General features: G+C 38.2%; 3 protein-coding genes across 4 annotated transcripts in view; 1 reads left to right on the top strand and 2 right to left on the bottom strand.

Moving 5' to 3' along the window:
* The window catches only part of lrrc59 (leucine rich repeat containing 59), an 8503-nt gene extending 2599 nt beyond the window's left edge, over positions 1-5904 (top strand). Inside the window, exons 5-8 of one of the 2 annotated variants that reach the window (XM_067576273.1) lie at positions 77-181; positions 275-347; positions 2799-2990; positions 3967-5904. In XM_067576273.1, the coding sequence (XP_067432374.1) occupies positions 77-181; positions 275-347; positions 2799-2990; positions 3967-4247 (651 nt within the window). In that variant the 3' untranslated portion in view covers positions 4248-5904. Of the gene's footprint in view, positions 1-76; positions 182-274; positions 348-2798; positions 2991-3963 lie in introns of both variants that reach the window. The other variant, XM_067576272.1, reaches the window with a different exon arrangement.
* Positions 5905-11046: 5142 nt separating this feature from the next.
* nat9 (N-acetyltransferase 9) lies at positions 11047-15111 on the bottom strand. The gene is made up of 6 exons (XM_067576481.1): positions 14907-15111; positions 13480-13589; positions 13040-13180; positions 12850-12909; positions 11702-11796; positions 11047-11605 (listed from the first exon to the last, which is right to left on the bottom strand). Exons 1-6 carry the CDS (start codon positions 14981-14983, stop codon positions 11456-11458), a joined length of 633 nt encoding a protein of 210 aa, XP_067432582.1. The 5' UTR covers positions 14984-15111; the 3' UTR covers positions 11047-11455.
* A 1274-nt stretch (positions 15112-16385) lies between these two features.
* syt15 (synaptotagmin XV) lies at positions 16386-20977 on the bottom strand. The gene is made up of 7 exons (XM_067576790.1): positions 20772-20977; positions 19382-19533; positions 18450-18742; positions 17995-18162; positions 17794-17902; positions 17529-17711; positions 16386-16668 (listed from the first exon to the last, which is right to left on the bottom strand). The coding sequence occupies exons 1-7, from the start codon at positions 20891-20893 to the stop codon at positions 16529-16531; spliced, it is 1167 nt and encodes a 388-aa protein (XP_067432891.1). The 5' UTR covers positions 20894-20977; the 3' UTR covers positions 16386-16528.
* Between the last annotated feature and the right edge of the window lie 435 nt (positions 20978-21412).

Raw genomic sequence — 21412 nt, 5'->3', positions numbered from 1 at the left:
GCGGTTGCTTCTCTGGCTTTGTATTGATGTCTGACATTATTTATTTAACTTTGCTTGTGTGTGTGTTTGTTGTCAGAGTCTGAAGTGGTTGGATCTGAAGGATAACCCGCTCGAGCCCGGCCTGGCCAAGGCGGCGGGAGATTGTCTGGATGAGAAGCAGTGCAAACAGTGTTCCTCCAAGGTGAGAGATAGAGAGAGAGACCAAACAATGACTGGACGAGTACAGTTAACTTCTCAATATCAGTGTGTAAAACTAACAGAAAGTTTCTTTCAGGTTCTGCAGCACATGAGAGCCATCCAGGAAGACGTCGATCGTGCACGAGAGAAACGGCTTTTGAGGGAAAAAGGTGAGTCGTCAAGAAATCATTTTATTTGAGCTTCAAAGGAGGAGGTGTGGGAACCGCGATACTTGTTTGGTACTGACAGAAATGTGTTCGTACAGATTATCAAAGATTGTCGAGTACTGAAAAGTGGCAACAAATGTCGAGTCAGATTTCTTTCTTTGTTTTCTTACTCTTGATCAGATAGTTTCTGATTTAAATAAAAAATTAGCCTGTTTGAGCCTCTTTTATTTCTTATGAATATGCTGTTTGCATTTAAAAAACATTTATAATTTGAGAACTTTGGCTTCTTTTGTTAAATGAAAAAAAAGGCTCGCTAGAAAGACATATTTCACAGTAAACTGTAAAAAATGTCTCGCTTTGGTGTCAGTGAAACTCAGGTATCACACCTGTACTGTAAATCCTCGACCTAGTCCAGCACATTGTCTACAATGAATGTACATTTTACTTTTTTACATACCGTATATTTACCGTAATTTATATTTTCAAGAGCACACCACATGCCCTTTTTGATCAAAATGTGAAATACTGCAAAACCGGAGACTACACATTAGTGCACTTGGAAGTAGTCGTAATCCAGGTGTGCCAGTGCCCTGCAGACAGGGCGAGGAAGGGTTTGTTTTATCTGAAAACAAAACTAACATGCCCATATCAACATAGAAACAGTTACTGGTTGCTTTAATTGTTTTTCCTGCCCACACTGACTGCAAAGAAATCCCTTCTTTAAGCAGTTGTAATGTAAGTAATAGGGGTCAAAATTCACAGTCGCTGTTTCTTATAACTTCAGTTCAGCTAAAGCCAGTATGAGGCCTGCAGTCTGAGTTTGACAAATCAATCCTCTAGAGTTACTGTCTTTTTAGTACCAAGTTTTGAAACAGACAAAGCAGGAATTTCATACTAAAAAGACTAATTTTGGAAGATAACCACTTGATGTGTCTTATCTCAGAGAAGTCTTATTAGCTTCAGCTAAAGTTTAGAGTCCATTTTTGCACAGAAATTATGCAAATTCTGTCCCCCATCACACATTGAAACTGCTTTAGGAAGGAATTTCTTTGACACCATTGTACGGGTATGTTGAACCTATCCTTTAAGGTTTGACAGAGTCCCGTCTCTGAAGCTAGAGAAGTACAACACAATGCCGTCTTCTGTGAGACAGTTTCTGCAGTGGGAACCATCACAGTTAAAGGCTGAGTTCTGATTATGTACATTTTGTTCATGTTGGTATTGATCCAACCATTATGAAATGAAATGTGGCCTTTATTGCCTCTCGCAGACTTTGCCTCTCACAACGGGCCACTAAAAACAATTCACATAAAAGCATCGGACACCAACAGACACTGAAAAGTGAGTTAACCTTAAAAAAAGTGTTTTAAGATGACAGATGAAAAATAGCTAAAACCTCTTTTTGTCTTCATCTTGGGTACGATGTTTCTTCACCCAGATGATCATCTGTGATTTTTATGAGCAAGACTAGTTATTCAGTATATAACACCTACCTGGTCTTAAAACATGCCCATGTTGTTCTTATTCCCTTCCAACTAGAGCTGCAGCAATTAATCGATTTGTCAATCAAAAGATAATTAACAGACAACTATTTTGATGATCAATTAATTGTTTAAGTTACTGTTCAAGCAAAAATGACAAACACTGACTGGTTCCAGGTTTTCAAATGTGATGATTCACTGCCTTTCTCCGTCTTACATCACAGTAAATTGAATATTTTGGGGGTTTTGGACTGTTGGTCAGACAAAACAAAACAACTCAAGACGACCTAACAATGAATCAAGAAAATAATCGACAGATAAATCGATGGAAATCGTTAGTTGCACACTGGATGCAGGAAATCATTACACTCTGAAATAAATGTGAAAGTGAAGATTTATCAGTGTTAAAAGTTCAGAGTTCACTCAAAAAATATTGAAACACTTCCAGTCTACGAATTAATTTGCCTCCTGAATTTCCTCTTAGATGTCGTTATCAAAGATCGATTATGTTTCTCTTGCTGACAACATGGTAAGTAGGCTGAGATAGTAAAGTAAAGTGCTTTTCTGGTTTCAGAAGTTTTATCTGCTGAGGTTTAGAGCTGAAGATGAAGGGCATTTTAATAAGTGGCAGGAAACCAGCAACACGCTTCCTGGAAGTGAAATTAACATTCTGGTTTGAATGAATGTGATGATGATCTGTCTGACCTCTAAATGTATTTTTTTCTTCTTTCCTCAGAAGGATGAGAACTCCCGCAACACTTATAGTATGAGGAACAACTTTATTAGTTAGCCTTCATGACCCTGATGAAGGCCACAAGCTGAAACGCATCGGTCAACTAATAAAGTTGTTCCTCATACTACAAGTGTTGCGGGAGTTCTCATCTTTCTAGACTTATTTCCCTTCTCCGTGCACCTTGGAAGTAGGTGAAATTGTGCCAGAGACCCTCACTCTGTTTCTTCTTTCCTCGATCAGAGCTGGAGAAGAAGAGGGAGGCGAAGCAGAGGGAGCGGGAGGCCAGAGAGAAGGAGGCTCGTAAACGGGAGAAGGCGGAGGAGAAGGACAAGAGGAGGAAAGAGTACAACGCTCAGATGGCCGCCTTGGCTGCACAGGAGCAACAGAAGAAGAGGAACGAGGAGAGGAAGAAGAAGAACGGACAGGCAGCAGGTGGGACTAAATACCTCACAGGGAGTTGCAGACCACACATCTCTTCTCCAGGAAATCCTGCTTTATTCACTCGATCATTTTGGCTCTAATAATGCTGGTCTGTATAAGTAGTGTTTATGAGGATTTATAGGTCATACGTAAGTCAAAAGACTATAGGTATACGGAGGGTATATTGGAGAAGAGCTGTGCGTCAGATCCATTTTGATGGACTTGCATATTAGCAGTGTGAACACAAGTCAGAAAGGTTGAAAACTCAAAGTCTTACTTACAAGAAAAGGGTGGTTTTCTAAGTACTTTATTTTTGCCACATTGAGTCGGCATTGGCCACTTTATAACAACATACACACAACTTGGAGATGGTTTGAGTATTTCCAACTCAACAATATGGATGCACATGTTTCGTTGGCAGAATTTATGACTCACCTCAAGAATAATAGACTTCCTAAAACTCAGATGATAATTTTTTTGTGAGGCAGGAAGTTTTTCCCCCATTTGCCCAACTACAAATCACCAATATTTTAAGTGTCCTTAACTTTTGACGTTGATTCTCCACCTTCCAGGTGGTTGTCGGCTTCTGTACAGTTTTTACCAGCAACTGTTTCAACAGCTCTCGGTAATACGTTCAAAAGATAATTCACCATCTGAGATTTGAGAATCGGCTTCCTAAAAGCGTCACATTCATGTGTTACATTGTCAAAAAACAAACCCAGAACATAACCAATAAGCAAAGATGGATGTTAATGGAAGCCTAATGTGAATTTTTGTCATATTTTTTCTTAAACCGACATGGTTGATGTTTGGCGGCTGACTCTCAAATACTGGATCTTGAACCGTCCTTGATCCCAGCACCCACATGATGTACTTGAATTGTAGTTAATGCACCAAAACAGGCGAAACTCCAGGTGTACTTCTTCAAGAATATAACTTATTAAGGAATTGTTGTTCTAATGTCGCCCACTTTGTCTCATTTCAGCAGATAAAAAGGCTGTTGTGCAATCGGTGCCTAAACCTCGACGTTCTCTGATTGGCCTGATGTTCAAGCTCCTCCTGCTGCTGCTGCTGGGATTGGCCGGAGTTGCCGCCGCCTGCCGGCTGACCGACCTGCAAAAGGAAGCCATGTGTGTGCCGATCAACGCTGCCGTGGACGACGGCCTATCCTGGGCCAGAGAGCAGGAGGGTGTCGTCAGACAGCTGGTGCAAAACATGTCGTCTGCAGCGAAGGAGTTTCTTGATTCCACGCAAGCGTCTAAGAACTAAATACTCATCTGCCTCCATCGATACCCAGAGCTTCAGGTTTTCCACTCCAATCTGTGAATACTGGGATTTTTTTTTAATATGCTGAAATCATGATTCTCATTAAAATGGGCAACCCTGCTTCCCTTCACCCTGTTTGCGGTGCCGGGAGGTGAAGAGTCTGTACAGATAGATGAAGGAGGATGGACAGATGTGTAAAAATCATCTTAAATTCCTATGGAATTGTTGTCGCTCTTGTACCCTCTTTGTACTACAGCCTGTTTTATAAAAAGTCATCGTCTTAAATGTCTGCCCGTCGACCATGTTTTGCACTTTGCCCAGCAGCCCACCAGCCGCTTTGCAGTTCGGTGCATTACATGGATCTCGGGCTGATTTGAGAGATGTCCAGTAAAATGTCAGGTGGCCCTGTCTGTGCTGCACTGGAGCGTTGAGTCATGTGTTAACTGACAGTCAAGAGTTGTGCATCAGCCAGTGTGAGATGTGGCAGTCTGAGCATGTGCAGTGAAGGCTGTGTGAATGTAGAGTTCAACTTGTGTGTTTGGCCTCCTCCGTCTTTCAAGTCTTACATCAGTCAAACCAGCTAAATCTCGCAGATAAAAGACGTCTGGCATGCAAACTAAACTGTTACCTCAGTTTGGCTGATATATCACAGATATAATTGTATCAATAAATAACAAGAAACTGCAGTACAGAAATGTCAAAGATATGTGTTAAGATAATTTAAATACAGAGTAGTCATTACATAGTTTGTCCATCAGACAGCAATGACAAGATTTTTTTCAAAGGTAAAATGTACCGCTCAATACAAATCCTCTAAACTCTTAAACTAATTCAAGGGATTGTTATAAACTTGGAGAAAAAAAAGTTATAAAATGAATATCGGCTGATGTATTGATATTCTGTATTGACCTAAATTAATCAGTCATGCAAACTTCTGGTGCACTAACTGTACTAACAGGATCATGCATGTGTTACATTCTGTCTACATATCATTTTGATTCATTAATCATGCTGTTGGGCTTCAGACTTCTGGGTGTATTTCTCGTACTTCCCCTGCAGTCATTAGTTTCCATTTATTTCTGAATACCAATTATACTCTTGAAACCTGCTAGATTTGTTGGAACATTAAATTATTTATATTTAATTGTTGTTATGGGGAAATGCATTGTAATGTTGTCAAACCAGATAACTACATTACCAGACAACAATAATGAAGACTTTGATGAGTCTGCTAATTGATTTTCAGACCATGAATGGAAACCGGTGGACACATGGAAGACAGGAAAAATGCAAAAACACAAACAGCATGATTTACAATATAATGAGTGTTTTCATGTTTTGTTGTTCAAGAGATATCACGGGTATCGTCCTTTAAACACTGCTGCATTAGTTACAACATTTAGCCCCAAATACTCTGGTGACTGAGGGTCCAAAGAGGTCCAAAGTCTGAAATGCCTTTCTTCTTCTTCTTCTTGTCTGTCATCTGTAATGGAAATGATAGAAATGAAAGGAAACTTCTTCTTCACAACTTATTTTCATCTGTCAGGACGTCTTCATGCAAAAAAAATCTGCCTTTACAATCTGCTGCACTGGTTCTTGTACAGCTTTGTCTATGCTCAAACATTGTCAGCGTTAATAAATGGCTATGCACTGCAAGGAATATCTGAACCATGTGACTGTTTGTGTTACAGAAGAATAACGGTGAAAATTACACCTCACCAACTGGAAAATTCTCTCAACTAAGATTAATCAAGGATTAAAACTGTAGTAGGATCTTATGTAGTTGTGTATAATTTTAAATGTTTTTGATACCTGTGCCAATACAATACGGATACTTTTCAATACTTCACACAGGAATGAAGGAAAAACTTTCCATGTAACAAAATTAGGGTTGCACCTAACGATTATTTTCATCATCATTTAGTCTGATGATTATTTTCTTGATTAGTCGTCTATGAAATGTCCGAAAATGGTAAAAATGTTGTTTACTGTTTTCCAAAGCCCAAGTTGACATCTTCAGATGTCTTCTTTTGTCCTGACCAGTAGTCTACAACTCAAAGAAATTTAACTTATTATCAAAAAGAAACCAGAACATATTCACATTTGAGAAACTGGAATAAGAAAATGTGGACATTTTTGCTTAAAAATGACTCAAAACAATTAATCAATCATCAAAAAAGTTAATCCAAAGTTAATTTGCTTTGTTAATTTACTTCTCAAATGTATCAGGGTTTCATTTCGTTTTATACAACTTTGCCTAAGTAAAATACAGCCCTAAAATTAGTAAGATGATTATATCAGGATATATCTGATCGAAGAATAGAATAAAATAACAATCTGACAGTGTTATCAGTGCATCACAAGCCAAGTGTCCCACAACCTGTTTTAAATCACCATTTTTCTTCACAATTCGCTGTTCCGGACTCATCGAACACCATTAATTCAACGCCATACAGCGTCCAGCATATAACAACACCAGTCAAAAACACTCCTCCTGTGCGGCGCTGGCTTGTGATGTTCAGTTCCTACTTTCTGAACAATTTTCAACACTTGCTGCTAGAAAAAATGAATTTGGTCGGTAACCAAAAAGGTATTCAACAAGAAAACTGCAAACTCAAACTGTGAAACAAATGACGCACTTTCACTTCCGTTTGGAAACACACTGTGCTGTTACGGATCCAGAACATCTAACATCTACTCTAACTTATAGTCATAGTTTAATGATATCATTGTGAAGGTGGTAAAATGTGTTTTTTCTGCTTTTATACGAAAAGATACAAATTACTCTAAATTGAACTGTGAATATAAGAACTAAACTCCATCACACAAACACTGATGACCAGAAGTTTGCATGATGGATCATATCAATTTCCTAATTATCATCATCGCTTTAACTGCACTTTAGACCACATCCGAAACATTATTGTGAATTAGCTCATGTGATGACGTGAAACATGAGGCGGAAAGCTAATATTTCAGAGAAAAGCTACTCACCATTAGCTCGGTGAAACTTGTTTGTTGTAGTAGCTGGAAAACTGAAACTTGCGGCGCAGCGAAGTTAAAGTACCGAGAAACAAGCCTCCATGATTGCTCATGTCTAGATAAATGCATTACAGAAAGCCATAAAGAAAACTGCAGGAAATTGCTTGTCATAAGTGACAAAAAGCAAACGTATACAGGCTTTCATCTTAGTGTGAGAGCTGATTCCTCTAAATGGCTGCAGACATGAGAAGTTTCAAACTGTTAAATCCTGAATTTCATATCATAGAAAAGTTTGTAGGTTGTTTTTTCAACTAAAAACCAAAAAAAAGTGAATGTGCTAGTTCTATACATTATATACATTTATATCAATACTGTATTATGATGAAATTTGTTATCTTTTCATATGCTGCTGTGAGGCTGCACTTAAACACAGTAGAGCTACAACTGAGGCTGATGGGAATGTCATTAGTTTTGCAGGCATTTTATCTTAAACCAAAACAAATAAGGATTTTGACCTGATGATGGCCCTTGATGGAAAGTTAGAGGATCACTTATTATTATTACAATTCATTGTGAGAGGGATATGATTTGACTGACTGATTGACTTTGGCAATCCATCAACAGTTGTAACATTTAATGCCGATCCACAAATGTCAACTTGATGGTGGCACTAGATGAAAAGTCAGGGCAACACCAAAGTCAGTAGGATTAAACCTCTTGGGACTATGAACGTCTGTCCCAAGTTTCATCTTAATCCATCTGATAGTTTTTGAGATATTTCATTATTTATTTATTTTGAGCGCTTTGAGTGGTCAGAAGACCAGAAAGGCACTATACAAGTACAGTCCATTTACCATTTACCATGACCGACCCACTGACAGACGTAGAGATAAAAAACAAATATACGATGTAAGTTGTTGAATTAATAATGCACTAACTCTACTTACAGTTCTCTTGAGATGTATCACTTTATAATACATAATGTAATTTACATTTCTAATACATAGTGCACTGTCCTCATTTGCCTTCTCTTTAACTGATCAGTTCGTTTTACGAAATTAACTGTAAATTAACTCTAAACAAAAACTGAAATTCATTTTTTTAACCTGAAAAACATGCAGAGGAGGTGGAAGTTTTCTCAGCCTTGAGTGTTGCCTACCGTCTTTCCAACAACCCATGGACGTGTTAAAGGACCAGTGGACAGAATTTAGTGGCATCTAGCTGAACGGACCTGGCAGAAATGGAATAATATTCATAAGTATGTTTTTATTTGTCTATAATCACCTGAAACTAAGAATCATTGTGTTTTCGTTACCTTAGAATGAGCCTTTATATCTACATAGGGAGCAGGTCCACTTCCACGGAGCCCGCCATGTTGCACTACCATGTTTCTATGGTATACCAGAGTGGACAAACCAAACACTTTCACTTTTCACAGGCACCGTAGGTTCTCCTACATGCTTGGAAGGGAGGGTGTATTCACTCGGTTGCGATCTGCAACCTCACTGCTAGATGCCACTAAATCTTACATACTGGTGCTTTAAGACAGCTGGATACGGCGCCACCACTAAGCCTTGCTGCCAGTTTTTCACAGTGTTAATTATAAAAGAGACGTCTATAAAACTGTTGACAGGACATCTAAAACTGCAAATAAGGTAAATTATGACTCTTTGTATTGTGATTTTTTAAACCATGAAGGTTGTATATTTGTAAAACTTTCCCAGAACCTAGAAAAGTGATTTTAAAGTTTTATAGTTGGGCCAGCAGGAAACCATATTCAGAGGGTCTCACGACACGTAAACAAACACGGGAAGCTAGAAAACTGTTTTAGCTCACGTGCCAGGTGAGCTATTTTCATTACAGTGATTGGGCTCCATCTTTGAGTCGGGTATCCAGTTCCTATACATCCACAGTACAACCTCCATAAATAAGACTGGAAACCATGAAAGCAGTGATAATTAAAATCAACATTTTGATCAATTACTCCCCTTTCTCATTTTTTAGTGAGAAAATGAAAAATGTCTCAGAAAATGTTCTTAAATGTGAGATTATCATTAACTGAACCTAAAATATCTGTATCTTGATCTCAAAAGCGCTGAAATGACTTGACTGGAATAGTTGGAGTCGACACAACAAGTAATGTTGTGTTAGCGTGTAATCAACCAGCCTTCGGTTTTCAACGGAAAAATGATGAGAAATGCAGCGGACTAATGCAGCAATTAGGAGGAATATGAGACAAATATGTTTGCTGTAATGCACATCACATTTGTTTCACTGTGACTGAACCTCAGTCTTTATGAACATGAAAAATATTAATCTCTGCACTTCAGTGTTTACTGAGAAAACTGTTAACCCCTTAATAAGCACCCTGATATTTATGCACAGGCCTAAAAGTGACATATCTAGAATTAAATGGTTGCTGTTCTTGAACCGTTTTGATCCTGGTCTCCTCTGAATGTCAACAGTTTGGAGGGTTTGAATTACTTTTAGCGATAGTGAAGCAAATTTACAGAGGTAAAAACTCGCCTCTCCCTCCTTTATTTTTTGACTTTAGTTGTTTTGTTTGCAGTGCTGCTACAAAAGTTGTCACAGTGATTTTGGGATCTTGATGTAGTGATATATCATTTGAGGATTAAATTGGATTCAACCCAAATAAGACGACAAACCCGAGCCTCTTGGTCCATATTCAGCTACCAGAAACGTTCCTGCTTCTACTGAACTGAACATCAAGTCGAAAAGGTTTCTCTGAAGGATGTTACGGGGGCAAAAGTCTTCATCATAATCAGATTTCCAAAGTTTAAATGAGGAAAACTCATAAACAGCACTCACATTGTGTCCATCAGACACCATAAATTAATTAACATTTCTTTTCCCATTTCCACTTCCAACCACCAGATATCAGAAACCGCAGGACGCTTCTATCCTTCATCTTCTCTCAGCGGCAGAGACCGCGACAAAATGCTTCTGCAAAAAGCAGTTAGTCTAAACGTAAAAATCACTGACAGTGAAACCTGCAGGCTCGTGATTTATTATATACATTAAAAATGTACAAGAAGAAAAAAGCCGATTTAATGGACTTTTTAAAAGCGAAGGAGTGTGCAAGAAGAAGAAAGGAAGAAAGTTTTGGTCGAACAGCATCACTGAAGTCGCGAGAAAGACTGAAAATTAATCAGAACTATTTTGATAATTGAATAATCTTTTTAGCCATTATTTAAGCAAATATGCCAAAAAAAAGTCTCAAATGTGATGATGTTATGCTTTTTGTTGGTCGTACATGATAGTAAACTGAATATCTTTGGGTTTTGGACTGTTGTTCAGTCAAAATAAGATATTTAAAGACGTAACTTTGGACTCTTGGAAATTATAACAGACGTTTTATAGACAACTGATTAATTGATTAATGAAGAAAATATTCAGCAGTTTAATCAGTAATAAAAATAATTGTTAGTTGCAGCCCTTTTTAATATACAATAGGTAGCGTGTTCCTATCAAACAGAAGTGTACATGCTTTTAAAATTTTAAGGAATAGTTTGACATTTTGGGAAATTCGCTTATTTGCTTTTTCTTGCTGAGAATTAGATGAGAAGATTGATACCACGCTTAAATATGAGAGTGATATTGATCTTCTCATCTAACTCTCGGCCTGCCAAAATGTCAAACTATTCTTTTAAAGGTTCATTATCAGAGGCATGCATGTTTTTTTTACATGTATTTTGTGTGACTGCATGTCAGGGACGCAACTCAGATACTCAACTTCAGAAACAATAATAATAATAATAATAATACAGAAATGGAAAAATACTACATTACAAGTAGAAGGTCTGAGTTCAGATTTTTACTTGAGTAAAAGTAAACAAGAATTAACAGTTAAATGTCCCAAAGTATCCAAAATGAAAGCGATGACTGTAAAGAAGAACAGACTTCTGGTGAAAACATCATATCAGTTTTGGGGATTTTTATGTTTTCAGTTTAAAAAAAATACATAAATATTAAAAGTAAAAAGGAAGAAATGAAAGAAAGTGACATAGAAAGAGAGAAAGAGGAAAACAAAGATTTATTTATATTCTCCAGCTGAGAGTTTCTTCTGATAACTTCCAACCAAGCAGCATATAAAGGTGAACAGGAGACTCAAGTCTAAACTACAAACCGGTTTCCAGTTTGGTGTCCCAGAGTTTTTTTTCCACCGTTGGAAGTCTTTAGGACGTGTGAGTGAAGCCCAGCGCGACACGTCACTGTGAAATCACTTCCTGTTTGTTGCTGCAGGTCTGTCTGTAGTCTCTCTCCTTCATGTAGGTCGCGTCGTCCAGCAGCCTCGTCCGAACAGACTCATCCACCGTCATCTCAAGAGTCACCTCTTTGAACACCTGACACACCGACTCCTGCAAACAGACACAAGGACGATGGTCAGAGCCTCTTACAGGATTTTCGTACCTTAACATCCTGTTTGCTGGACGAGTTTATGTGGCTTATTATACCTCGTGGAAGTGGAGCTTCTTGAACATGGCGATGCTGACCTCGTTGTCCAGCCCGATTTTCGCTTGAAACTTTTTAATCCCGAGTTTGGTGACTCCTGGTGGAAGACAAAACATTGATCACCATTCACAGAACGTTTAATGAATAATTTATGCTAAAAAGCTGTATATCGCTGCCTTTTTCAAGCCTGTCACACCCCGACAGTGATGTCACAGTGTCCTGGAGTACACCTGTACATCACAGTGGCAAGGTGAGAAGTTAAACCACCAGAGGTCGACAAAAACAAGATGTTCAGGAGTTGTTAAGTTACTGTTTAGCTAGATTACTTGGTTAGGGTTAGATACCTTTTTACTTAATTATAACAAGTAAAACTATTAAACACAGCTTTAAAAATCAAATTAAAAAAAGGTCTACACTATATTTCTTATGCATTTCTGTCAGCACATAAATATTATACAACAACATGGTCACATTACAACATTTTCAGATATTCAGCCAATTAATAGTGAATAAAATTAATTGTCTTAGGATACATTTTTTACATAGATATCATGTCTTCAGTGCCATAATAGGATATATTTTAGTTCAATTAGTCACCTGTGTGATGACAGGTGGAGCCTTGTAAATGTACAGTAATTCACAAATGGTGATTTTAGACATTTAAGGCATTTTAAGGTATAAATTAAAAGGAGTTTTTTTATGGTTTTTAAACTGTGCAAATAATCCCTAAAAATACCTTAATTTATTAAAATCCATTAATTATCCCTTTAAAAAAAACATTAATAAATACCTTAACTCCATCATTATTCACATGTAAGTTGGTGGAATTTTAAAGGTAAAAAATTAAAGGATTCGGTTTCATAGTGAAAACCAAAACAATAAACTGAAAGATGCTAAAACGCTCCGTAGCTCTGAGAGGAGCTGCAGAGTCGGGTGATTTCTGTGGTTTTGTCACTACAAGCAACATGTTTCACATTACTCGTAGTTATTTGATCCAATGTTAATGTAAAATTATTGATTAGAGCAGCTTTAAAGTCCTTATTTTATCTGCACACAAACTATGTCAACCTCTCTTCTCCCTACTGTAAATAACAAAACAACTTTTAACAAATGTTAAAAAATATTTAAAGGTACTTTGTAAGCAGCTCACCGTAACACATCATCATGCACGTCACCTCCTTTCCGATGCCTTTGCCTCTGTAACTTGGCTCTGTTAAAAACAAGAAACCCAATCAACATGAAAAAAAATCAACAGTGAAGTGAAAATAAAGTTGAAATAGTTCAAATATAAAAAGAAAAATGTAAGTTGCTTCTCTTTGTTCAGTAAGTCTTTGCGTCACCTGCTATCATGATCTCCAGCTCAGCCAATGACGGGTCTGATGGGTCGGTCAGGAATATGTTGACATCTCCCATCATGCACTGCTCCTCCTTTACACTGGGGTCCGCCCACCGCTGCTTGTCCAATATGATAAACGTGCACTCTGGTGAGACAGAATTACAAAAATATCAAATAAAAATAGATTTTCTTTGAGTGAAGGTTGAAATATTTCACTTGTGTGTGACCTCAGGGTGATTTTGATTTTCACAGATCAAATGAGACATTAAGAGTTACCTAAAAAAGACTTATGCAAATAAATCTGAAGGATGACAGTAAAAAAAAACGATGATGATTGAAGTCAGACGGAGTTCGACCCCAGATCGTAACCGCTGCTTTAAAAGGGTTTATAAAAAGTGAAAGTGTTGTTTTTGTTGTGCACTTTTCCTGCAGGTGACGTCTTACTGTCGTTATCTTCCCTCCAGCTCCTCTGCATGTCGTACTCTTGTTCCAGAGTCAGCGGCTCTGAAGCCGTCAGCTGCTGCAGCTCAGGAGACTTCATCCACTCGTGATACCTGACAGGCAGAAACACGTCGGTGAGACTGAAAGTTTCCACAAGTTCAACTCAGTGTTTTTTTTCCTGATACCTTCAACCTTAAAACCAGTTTCACCAAACTCCAGTTAATGGGAAACTTGAATAAAAATACTGGAGCTAAACCACATAAAATTTTCAAACAGGTACTTAATATCATATTAAGACGATAATATGATGATTTTTTATATTATGTTTCAGATTCATGAAACATTTATTCTATTTGTGAGAACATTAAAAAGGCGATTTCACAGTTTTTCTCGGTACAGACCTCTTGACCTCAGCCTGGGTGACGATAACCCTTCAACTAATCACAAGATGATTAAAGAAAAATAGGCCTGTTTCCAGGTTGTACGTTATGCTAGACAGACTTCTCAAAGTTGTTCATAATTTTATACAAAAGATACACATAAAATAGTGAAACACCACTAAGATAAAAAATTAATAAACCAGACTAAACAAAGGCAAGTCTACTCGAGTCTGACCCATAAATTGGCCGATATTAGCTTATTGCAGATGTATCGGTGTCTGTGTAGACAGTATGTCAGCTGATAAATGACAGGAAAGTGAAGTAGTGAACAGATTTACTCTGAAACAGTTTCACCATTTTATAGTTTTTCCCGCCAGAGAAGAGTTTATTTTTCAACAGTAAATCATCCTGCTCTGAATGTTTCTTGGGCATAATTGTAATAAAAACACAAATTCAAGGGAACCTTATCAACAATATTTAATGATGTAATGGGTTGTTTAGAGAAAATTACTCACAAATACAAAATACTCTCCAATAAGAAACTACAGCTGCAGTGATAAGTCGTTTATCAATTGGTTGTCAGTTATTAAACTAAGTGCCAACTCTATGACAGTAAACTGGGAAACAGTGATCATCATTTTTCTGATATTTTTATAGACCAAACAATAAATCCATTAATCAATAATAAAAATAATTGTTAGTTGCAGCCTTGAAAGAAACCAGAAAATATTCACATTTAAGAAGCTGGAACCAGAAAATGTGGGCATTTTTTCATAGAAAACGATGAATTGATTATCAAAATCGTTGGCGATTAAAGTTCTGAAGATCAGATCAACTTATTGATTAATCGACTAAGTGACTAATTTTTGCAACTTTTTTAACAAAAAGAAAAACATCCTAAATAACAATTAAGCACTGAGAGTACGTAGAATAATAAAGGCATCTTTTAAGGCTCATTGAAAAGCACCAAATGATAATAATTAGGAAGGAAACAGAATAAAGGAGACAAACAGATGTTTTAAAGACTTCTGGCAGCAGAGGTGATGTTACCTGGGCACGTGCTCTGTGTTGTAAGGAACCAACACGACTTTGTGTCCTTCCAGTAAAGTGTTTTCATTTATCCTCATGATGAAAACCTGATATAAACCACTATTATCACTGATAACTTTAACAATTGGTCACGTTTGTGTCCATGATCACAACAGAACAGCAGCAGCTCTTTCAGGACTTCCGCCTTTATTCACACTCGGTGGTTCAAACTGAAGCTGCGTTCACGGACACAAAGGAAGAAGTCTCCACCTGCTGGACAATATCTGGAAGTGTTGAAGAGCTGCTAAAGTCTGGTCGGGTTCCTCCTCACCTTTGTCTGTTTTCTGCCTTTTAGAAATGTATGAAATAGATAAAAATAAATAAAATAAAGCCTCAATATGCGCCACAGTCTGAACAATACATATACAAAATACATTTAATAAAATCAGTATCCGACTTAACTTTTTCTGTAAGCTAGATGTCTCATACATCAGTGCCTCTCTCAGCTCTTATGGTTTAACCCTCCCTCCCATCCTAAGAGTCAGGCCTCACCAGACAGTTGTAAAATAAATCTGTGAGCTCGTAAAATAATTAATAGGAGGGGAAAGAAGAAAAAACTATGTTTTAGTACAAAAAAATCAGTATTTATGGTTTGGAGTTTTCTCTAATGCTGTTTTTTATGAAACAGTGGATAATTTGACCTTTTTAGGCCTCAAATTGAAACCATGTGAAACAGCTTTTTTGGTGGAGCCGCTAACAGCTCAACCAGCTAGAAGGGAACGTTCCCACAACATTGGCCAACGTTACCTACAACGTTACCTACAAGTTCTAATAATGTTTTAAAGAAAACGTTTTAATGTTATGTTCAAAGAATGTTTTAAGGATGTTTATTATTTCAAATGATGTTCCTATAAGGTTAAATGACGTTTTAACTGCTCTTCTGAGGGTGTTCTCAGGACGTTGTTGAGGTAAGATATTATAGAAAGATCCCACAATGTTACTTGATAACACAGGAAGTACATTCTCACTGCAACATTCGGAAAATGTTTTGAGAATGTTTGAGGAAGGTTGTCACCAAACATTTTTAGGATGTTTTTAGAGATGTTTTAGGAACCAAAACAAAACTTCCCACTAAAAACATTACTAGAACATTGTATGTAACATTCTCAGAACATTTTTAGAACAAACCCAAACCAGAAAATGTTTTATTGTAAAGTGTCACAAGCCGAAAAGGAAAAAAGTTGGAAGCACAGCAGCAGAGGCTTTAAATTAAGTTGTGTCTTATTATCATGTTATTACCAAATCATATTTTTTCCCTCTGGCGTTTCTAGTTTCTTCTCCAATCTACCAACTTTCCTTTATAAATACAGCAGCTGTGTATTTACTGTCATCGCCTTGTCAAATCAGGTCTTTGGTTCTGTGTGATCGAGGGATAAAATTAATCATCAGATAATATCAGATATTGTTCAATCCCCAAATTCCTGATTCAGTTCTTTTATTGTCACTTTACTGCAATAATCTTCCTTCACTTTTGCAGCAAATAACAAACACATTTAGTTTGTAGTTTTCTTTTTTTATTATTGCAAACATTGTGTGTATGTACTGTACGTGCATGTGTTAAGAGTGTGAGTGTGGTTTGGGGGTTATGTGGCCCTGCTGAGTCCGTGCCACAGTTTAACCGGCTCCTGCGGCGTGTTGACCATGTCCATCCAGTGCTGCAGCTGCGGGCCCCTGGCGTACATGAAGGGACCCAAAACCAGAACTCCCATTAGGGCCGGAGGCTCTGGGACACACATGAACACAGGTGAATACACAGCTGACCTCTGTCTCAGCTCATCCTCTCTCATCTATTCACATTAACACTGAAGTTTATATTGCAAGTCAATTGATCAGATTTACACGGTTTCTTTAAATTAACCATCATGAAACGGTTAAAGGTTTAATAAATCAAGAGTCTTAATCCTTAACCTCCTTTTTTAAGTGCAGCTGAACACAACAAAAATAAAAAGTTATCTTCTTTCGTGAACTATAAACTGTTTGTATTTCACGTCTACCTCTGTTTATCAATTTGATGTTGATAACATTAACTGGCAAACTGAGGAAGAAAACTGTGAAACTGGTTTGTAATATGGTGCAAGAGATCCTTTATAGATGTGCTGTCATCTTTATTTACAGTATTACAACAAGTGGAAACCTCTGTTAGGTAAATTGTTGTTCGTTTTGTTTGTTTTTTTATTCAAAAATGCGAATAATCTTCTTTGCTTGTTTACTGGAATTCACCTAAAACCAAATCTCTTTTCAGCATTATAATTTCTTTGTCTGTAAGTCAACCTGAAGAAGATCTGATTACCTGCAGTAGCATTTAATCAAATAATGTTTTTTTTTTAACGTTTTGTTTGGATGATATTTGATTGAATTTGTGTGATATACTGTATGGTATGTTGTCAGATGTGGAGAAAATTGACACATAATGACATTACATTACCACATGAACCAAAAAAAGGAAATATAAACTCAGAAAGAAAAGAAAAGAAAAAACCTTTAACAGCCCTGAACTCTCACTGGAACCAAAGTTGAACATTTTGCCCGATTTTATCTGGTTAGTTTAAAATCCAAAAGGCAGTTTTTTACAGTAAGTTTCACCTGAGCTGACGTCATGTGGCTGCTGCAGCTCAAACCTCAGACAGGCCTCGTCCAGGTGCTGGGGTCGCAGTTTAAAGGTCATCCTGTGGTTGAAGTAGTGATCCGTTTCACCCTTCACCACACAGCTGCGCTTGATCTTCACCACCCGAGTGTGTATTTGTAAGCTCACCTGGACGCACACACCTGGGAAACACACACACACAGATGCCGTATTATCATGCTTACACTGTTACTCCACTGTTCATATTTTGACTCGTTGTTCTACCTGCGTCTGAGAGCAGCTGCAGGCCTCGAGCCCTCAGAACCACCACAGAGAGGCGCTGCAGAGCCGGACTGTAGCTGAGAGAAACCTGCACGTCACCCAGCTCTGAACACTGACACAGATTTCAAGAGGACAGACTAATTATGAGCTTACATGCCAAAATCTGTGCGCATGCATGCTTCCTGTGTGTGTGTTGTCGTGCACCTGAGTGTCGTCCTCAGTCTCCAGGTCTCTCCAGAGCACCCTGCCGGCCTGACCGAGCTCCCCCTCTAGAGGAAACAGCACCCTGCCCACAGCGTGGCGTTTGCCGTCTTGCACCACACTCAGCACGCACACACTCAGGGTGCTCTGAGGCACGCACACTCCTGACACCTGTGGAGGGAACATACAGAAAGAGAGTGAGACAGACGGGATGAGAGCTGATACAAATTAAAGGATAAAGTTGGAGATTTTCTAGATTTTTCTTACTGTCAACAAATCTCATGTGCAGATAATTTCACAAGATAACAAGATAATTTCACTTTTTTGTGGAAATAGCATATCAGACAAAAATTCAACATCTTAAAACAGGTCTAGAGCTGAGCTTTAAGTATTTGTTCTTGTGTCTCTGAGGTTTGTTTGTGTGTGTGTCAGTTAATTCAAAACTTTTGTGTCCTCGCCTGGAAAACGAAGCAGTCGTTGAACTCCGGGTCGGGCCCTGTGCCTCTGGCTTTGGCCTGGCGGGGCCGCCGGTCGTCAGGGAGAAGCCGGAGCTCCACCAGTGTGACGTTGCCGTGAAAACGGGGAGGGAGGTTGCCGAGGCGGAGCAAGGAGACCATGAGCTGTTCGCTGCTGTGTCGATACTCCACGGAGAAGCAGAGACGTGTGGCCATGCCGGGAGGAGGCGCCACCACCTCGTTCAGAGGAGGAGCAGAGTACAGACCGGCCAGCAGCGTCCCCACCGGGTACCAACCTGACGGAAACATAAATATACTGGAAGTGTGCTGCGTGTAAGAATTTGTTACCACTTAGAGGACCAGTGTGTAAGATTTAGTGACATCTAGGGGTGACGTTGCAGATTGTAACCAACTGATAACCTCTTCCTCCCCTTCCAAGCATGTAGGAGAACCTACGGTGGCTGTGAAACTCACAAAAAACACGAAAAGACCCTCTCTAGAGACAGTGTTCGGTTTGTCCATTCTGGGCTACTGTAGAAACATGGCAGTGCAACATGGCGGACTCTGTGGAAGAGGATCCGCTCCTCATGTAGATATAAAGGGCTCGTTCTAAGGTAACAAAAACACAATGATTCTTAGTTTCAGGTGATTATACACTAATTAAAACATGCTTACGAATATTATGTTCCATTTCTGCCAATAGATCCCACTAAATCTTGCGCACTGGTCCTTTAAATTCAATCTTATGCATTTGATGGGTACTGGGATGTCATATCAGCAGCTCAAACATCTCTTCTATCTATAAATCACATCCCATTAGTTATTAACAGTATTATCCTTTAATTTATGTTTCAAAGGACTGAATTTCACTTCTAAAATTCAAAGTGGCTCTAACCATCTTTTCATACTTCTAAATAAAGGCAGTGATGACCTACTCCTTACTGAGAGTGACCCACGGTGGGCTAGTATGTCCCTCCGAGGCTCCATCTTCATCTCCTCCACCTCCTCTACTTTCTCCTCAGTCTTCAGGTTGTCACGGTTTCGTGTCATAAAGCGTGGAGGCAAGGTGAAAGGGACCTCATTGGGCCTTTTACAGAGAGAGACAAATGTTCAGCATTTTTTTAAAAATCAACACATTATTTTCAAATGAATTGTGACAACCGACAAATGTTGGTCAGATGATTTCTATGATCTAATTTCAGTGGTATTTTAGTGCTGGTGTCTCTTAAAATCAAGACTAAATTACCCACTACCCTGATGATTCAGAGAAATGGATATTTTGATTTTCTGAGTGGTATAAATATCTTTATCAATTTATATGTAGTAACATCATCATGCAGAAACCTACGTCAGGTCACATGGGAAAAGTTTTTAGAAGGGCTTGGGAAAATGGTATTTTGATGCTAAAACATACGTACCTCGACCAAAATTTGAATTTTTGGATTTGAATTCATATGGAACAATACTGGGAAGCTACAGAATGATATAAAAACCTCAAAAACCAAAAAATACTGGACCTGCCCTTTAAAAGTTGACACTGACCTTGTCAAAAGCAGTTGATGAAAACAATCTATAATATCATATATAATAACTCTATACCGGATCTCCACAGGACCATGTGCTATGGTCAAAAGCAAGTAAGTGAACATTAAGTTGAGATTGTTTTGTCAACCAATGTCAATGACTTATCAATATTTATATTGAGCCAAGTGATTAACAACTAATTGAGCTCTTTCTGCCACAAATTATTTATACATGTTCAAGTAATTTTATATTCTTATTTTTATTTATATGTGTTTAGATGTCAAACTATGTTTTGTCATTTTAATGGAAATTTGTGCAAAGATTTTTCAATCTACAGTTTTAATTCTTTAAAGATCTACATCAATAAACAGTGAGAGAAAACTCTAAATGATAGTAAAGATTTATATTTTTTCAAGTCTTTCTCAAGAAACAACACTCATGTGTCTGTATGTACATTTCAACTGTTTTTGGTTGCTGATGAGTAATTGTACACAAAGTTAGTACTACAGTAGTAGTAACAAAAAGAGGGAATTTCATTCTAAAAAAAACTGCAATTTGTCTGACTCAAATTGCTGAAGCCTCATATTAGTTTTGCAGTTTTTAATGCATTTTTGCACAGAATGAGGAAAACGAATTTTGTCCCTCATCGCTTTAATGCACAAGATGAATTATTACAGTGACTATTAATGTGAGCATGTTAGTGCTGTTTTAAGACAGACTTGAAAAAATGTGAACCTATTCTTTAAACTGTACTTCTACATGCATATTTTATGGGAAAGATTTTTTATTCATGGTACTAACGTGGCCCAGGAGCCCTGAGAAACCAGGATGACCGGAGCAGAGCATGCTGGCACTGAAGGCACCGTAGAGAGCAGCTCCTGGTACTGTCTCTGATCCTTCCTCCTGCACAGATAGTACACCATCAGACCCAGCAGCAGCAGCAGCACCAGGAGAACCACAGACACACCAACGGCCAACAGTAACTTCTGGTCTACACAAAAACACACATAAACCAGGAAAACAACATGAAAGTCTGTGGAAAGCAGAGGGAAAGACACACGAGGAGAACAGGCTCTAACTTACCCGCCATGGAGAGATAAAGTTATTTTTCAGCTCCAACCTCAAAAGAAAGCAGCTCTCTTTAGCTTTTCTTCTTGTCAGCTTTCACTGAGACAGACTGACTGTCCAAAGCTGAAGCTGTGTCCTAACATTAGTTATTAAAGTGAGAGTCGTAGAGTCGTAGTGGAGCTGGCTCTCAGTGGTGTGTGTAGAGTTTGCTGTTTGTGAAAGAGTACAACACAGCTGCCTGGTTCTCACAATTTCATGCTGTTATCTGGCTTTTTGTTTGGCTGTGACATTCATACCTCTGTCAAGGACCATACCAGTGATTTAGGAGGTTTTAACTCATTTATGAATTACATACCAGTATTTCACATTACAGC

Source organism: Thunnus thynnus, chromosome 20, assembly GCF_963924715.1.
Source record: "Thunnus thynnus chromosome 20, fThuThy2.1, whole genome shotgun sequence".
NCBI classification, from domain to species: Eukaryota; Metazoa; Chordata; class Actinopteri; order Scombriformes; family Scombridae; genus Thunnus; species Thunnus thynnus.
This window is presented reverse-complemented; position numbering and strand designations above follow the sequence as displayed.

Excerpts from the sequence above, each read along its gene's own strand:
- nat9 (XM_067576481.1), bottom strand. The coding sequence starts at position 14,983 with ATGAGGATAAATGAAAACACTTTACTGGAAGGACACAAAGTCGTGTTG. Across the intron at positions 13,181-13,479 it reads CTGGAGGGAAGATAACGACA|AGTGCACGTTTATCATATTG; the intron begins GTAAGACGTCAC and ends CTGTCTCACCAG. Across the intron at positions 11,606-11,701 it reads AGAAGCTCCACTTCCACGAG|GAGTCGGTGTGTCAGGTGTT; the intron begins GTATAATAAGCC and ends GTCTGTTTGCAG.
- syt15 (XM_067576790.1), bottom strand. The coding sequence starts at position 20,893 with ATGGTGTACTATCTGTGCAGGAGGAAGGATCAGAGACAGTACCAGGAG. Across the intron at positions 19,534-20,771 it reads TCTCAGGGCTCCTGGGCCAC|GCCCAATGAGGTCCCTTTCA; the intron begins GTTAGTACCATG and ends TCTCTGTAAAAG. Across the intron at positions 18,743-19,381 it reads TGGGTCACTCTCAGTAAGGA|GTTGGTACCCGGTGGGGACG; the intron begins GTAGGTCATCAC and ends TGTTTCCGTCAG.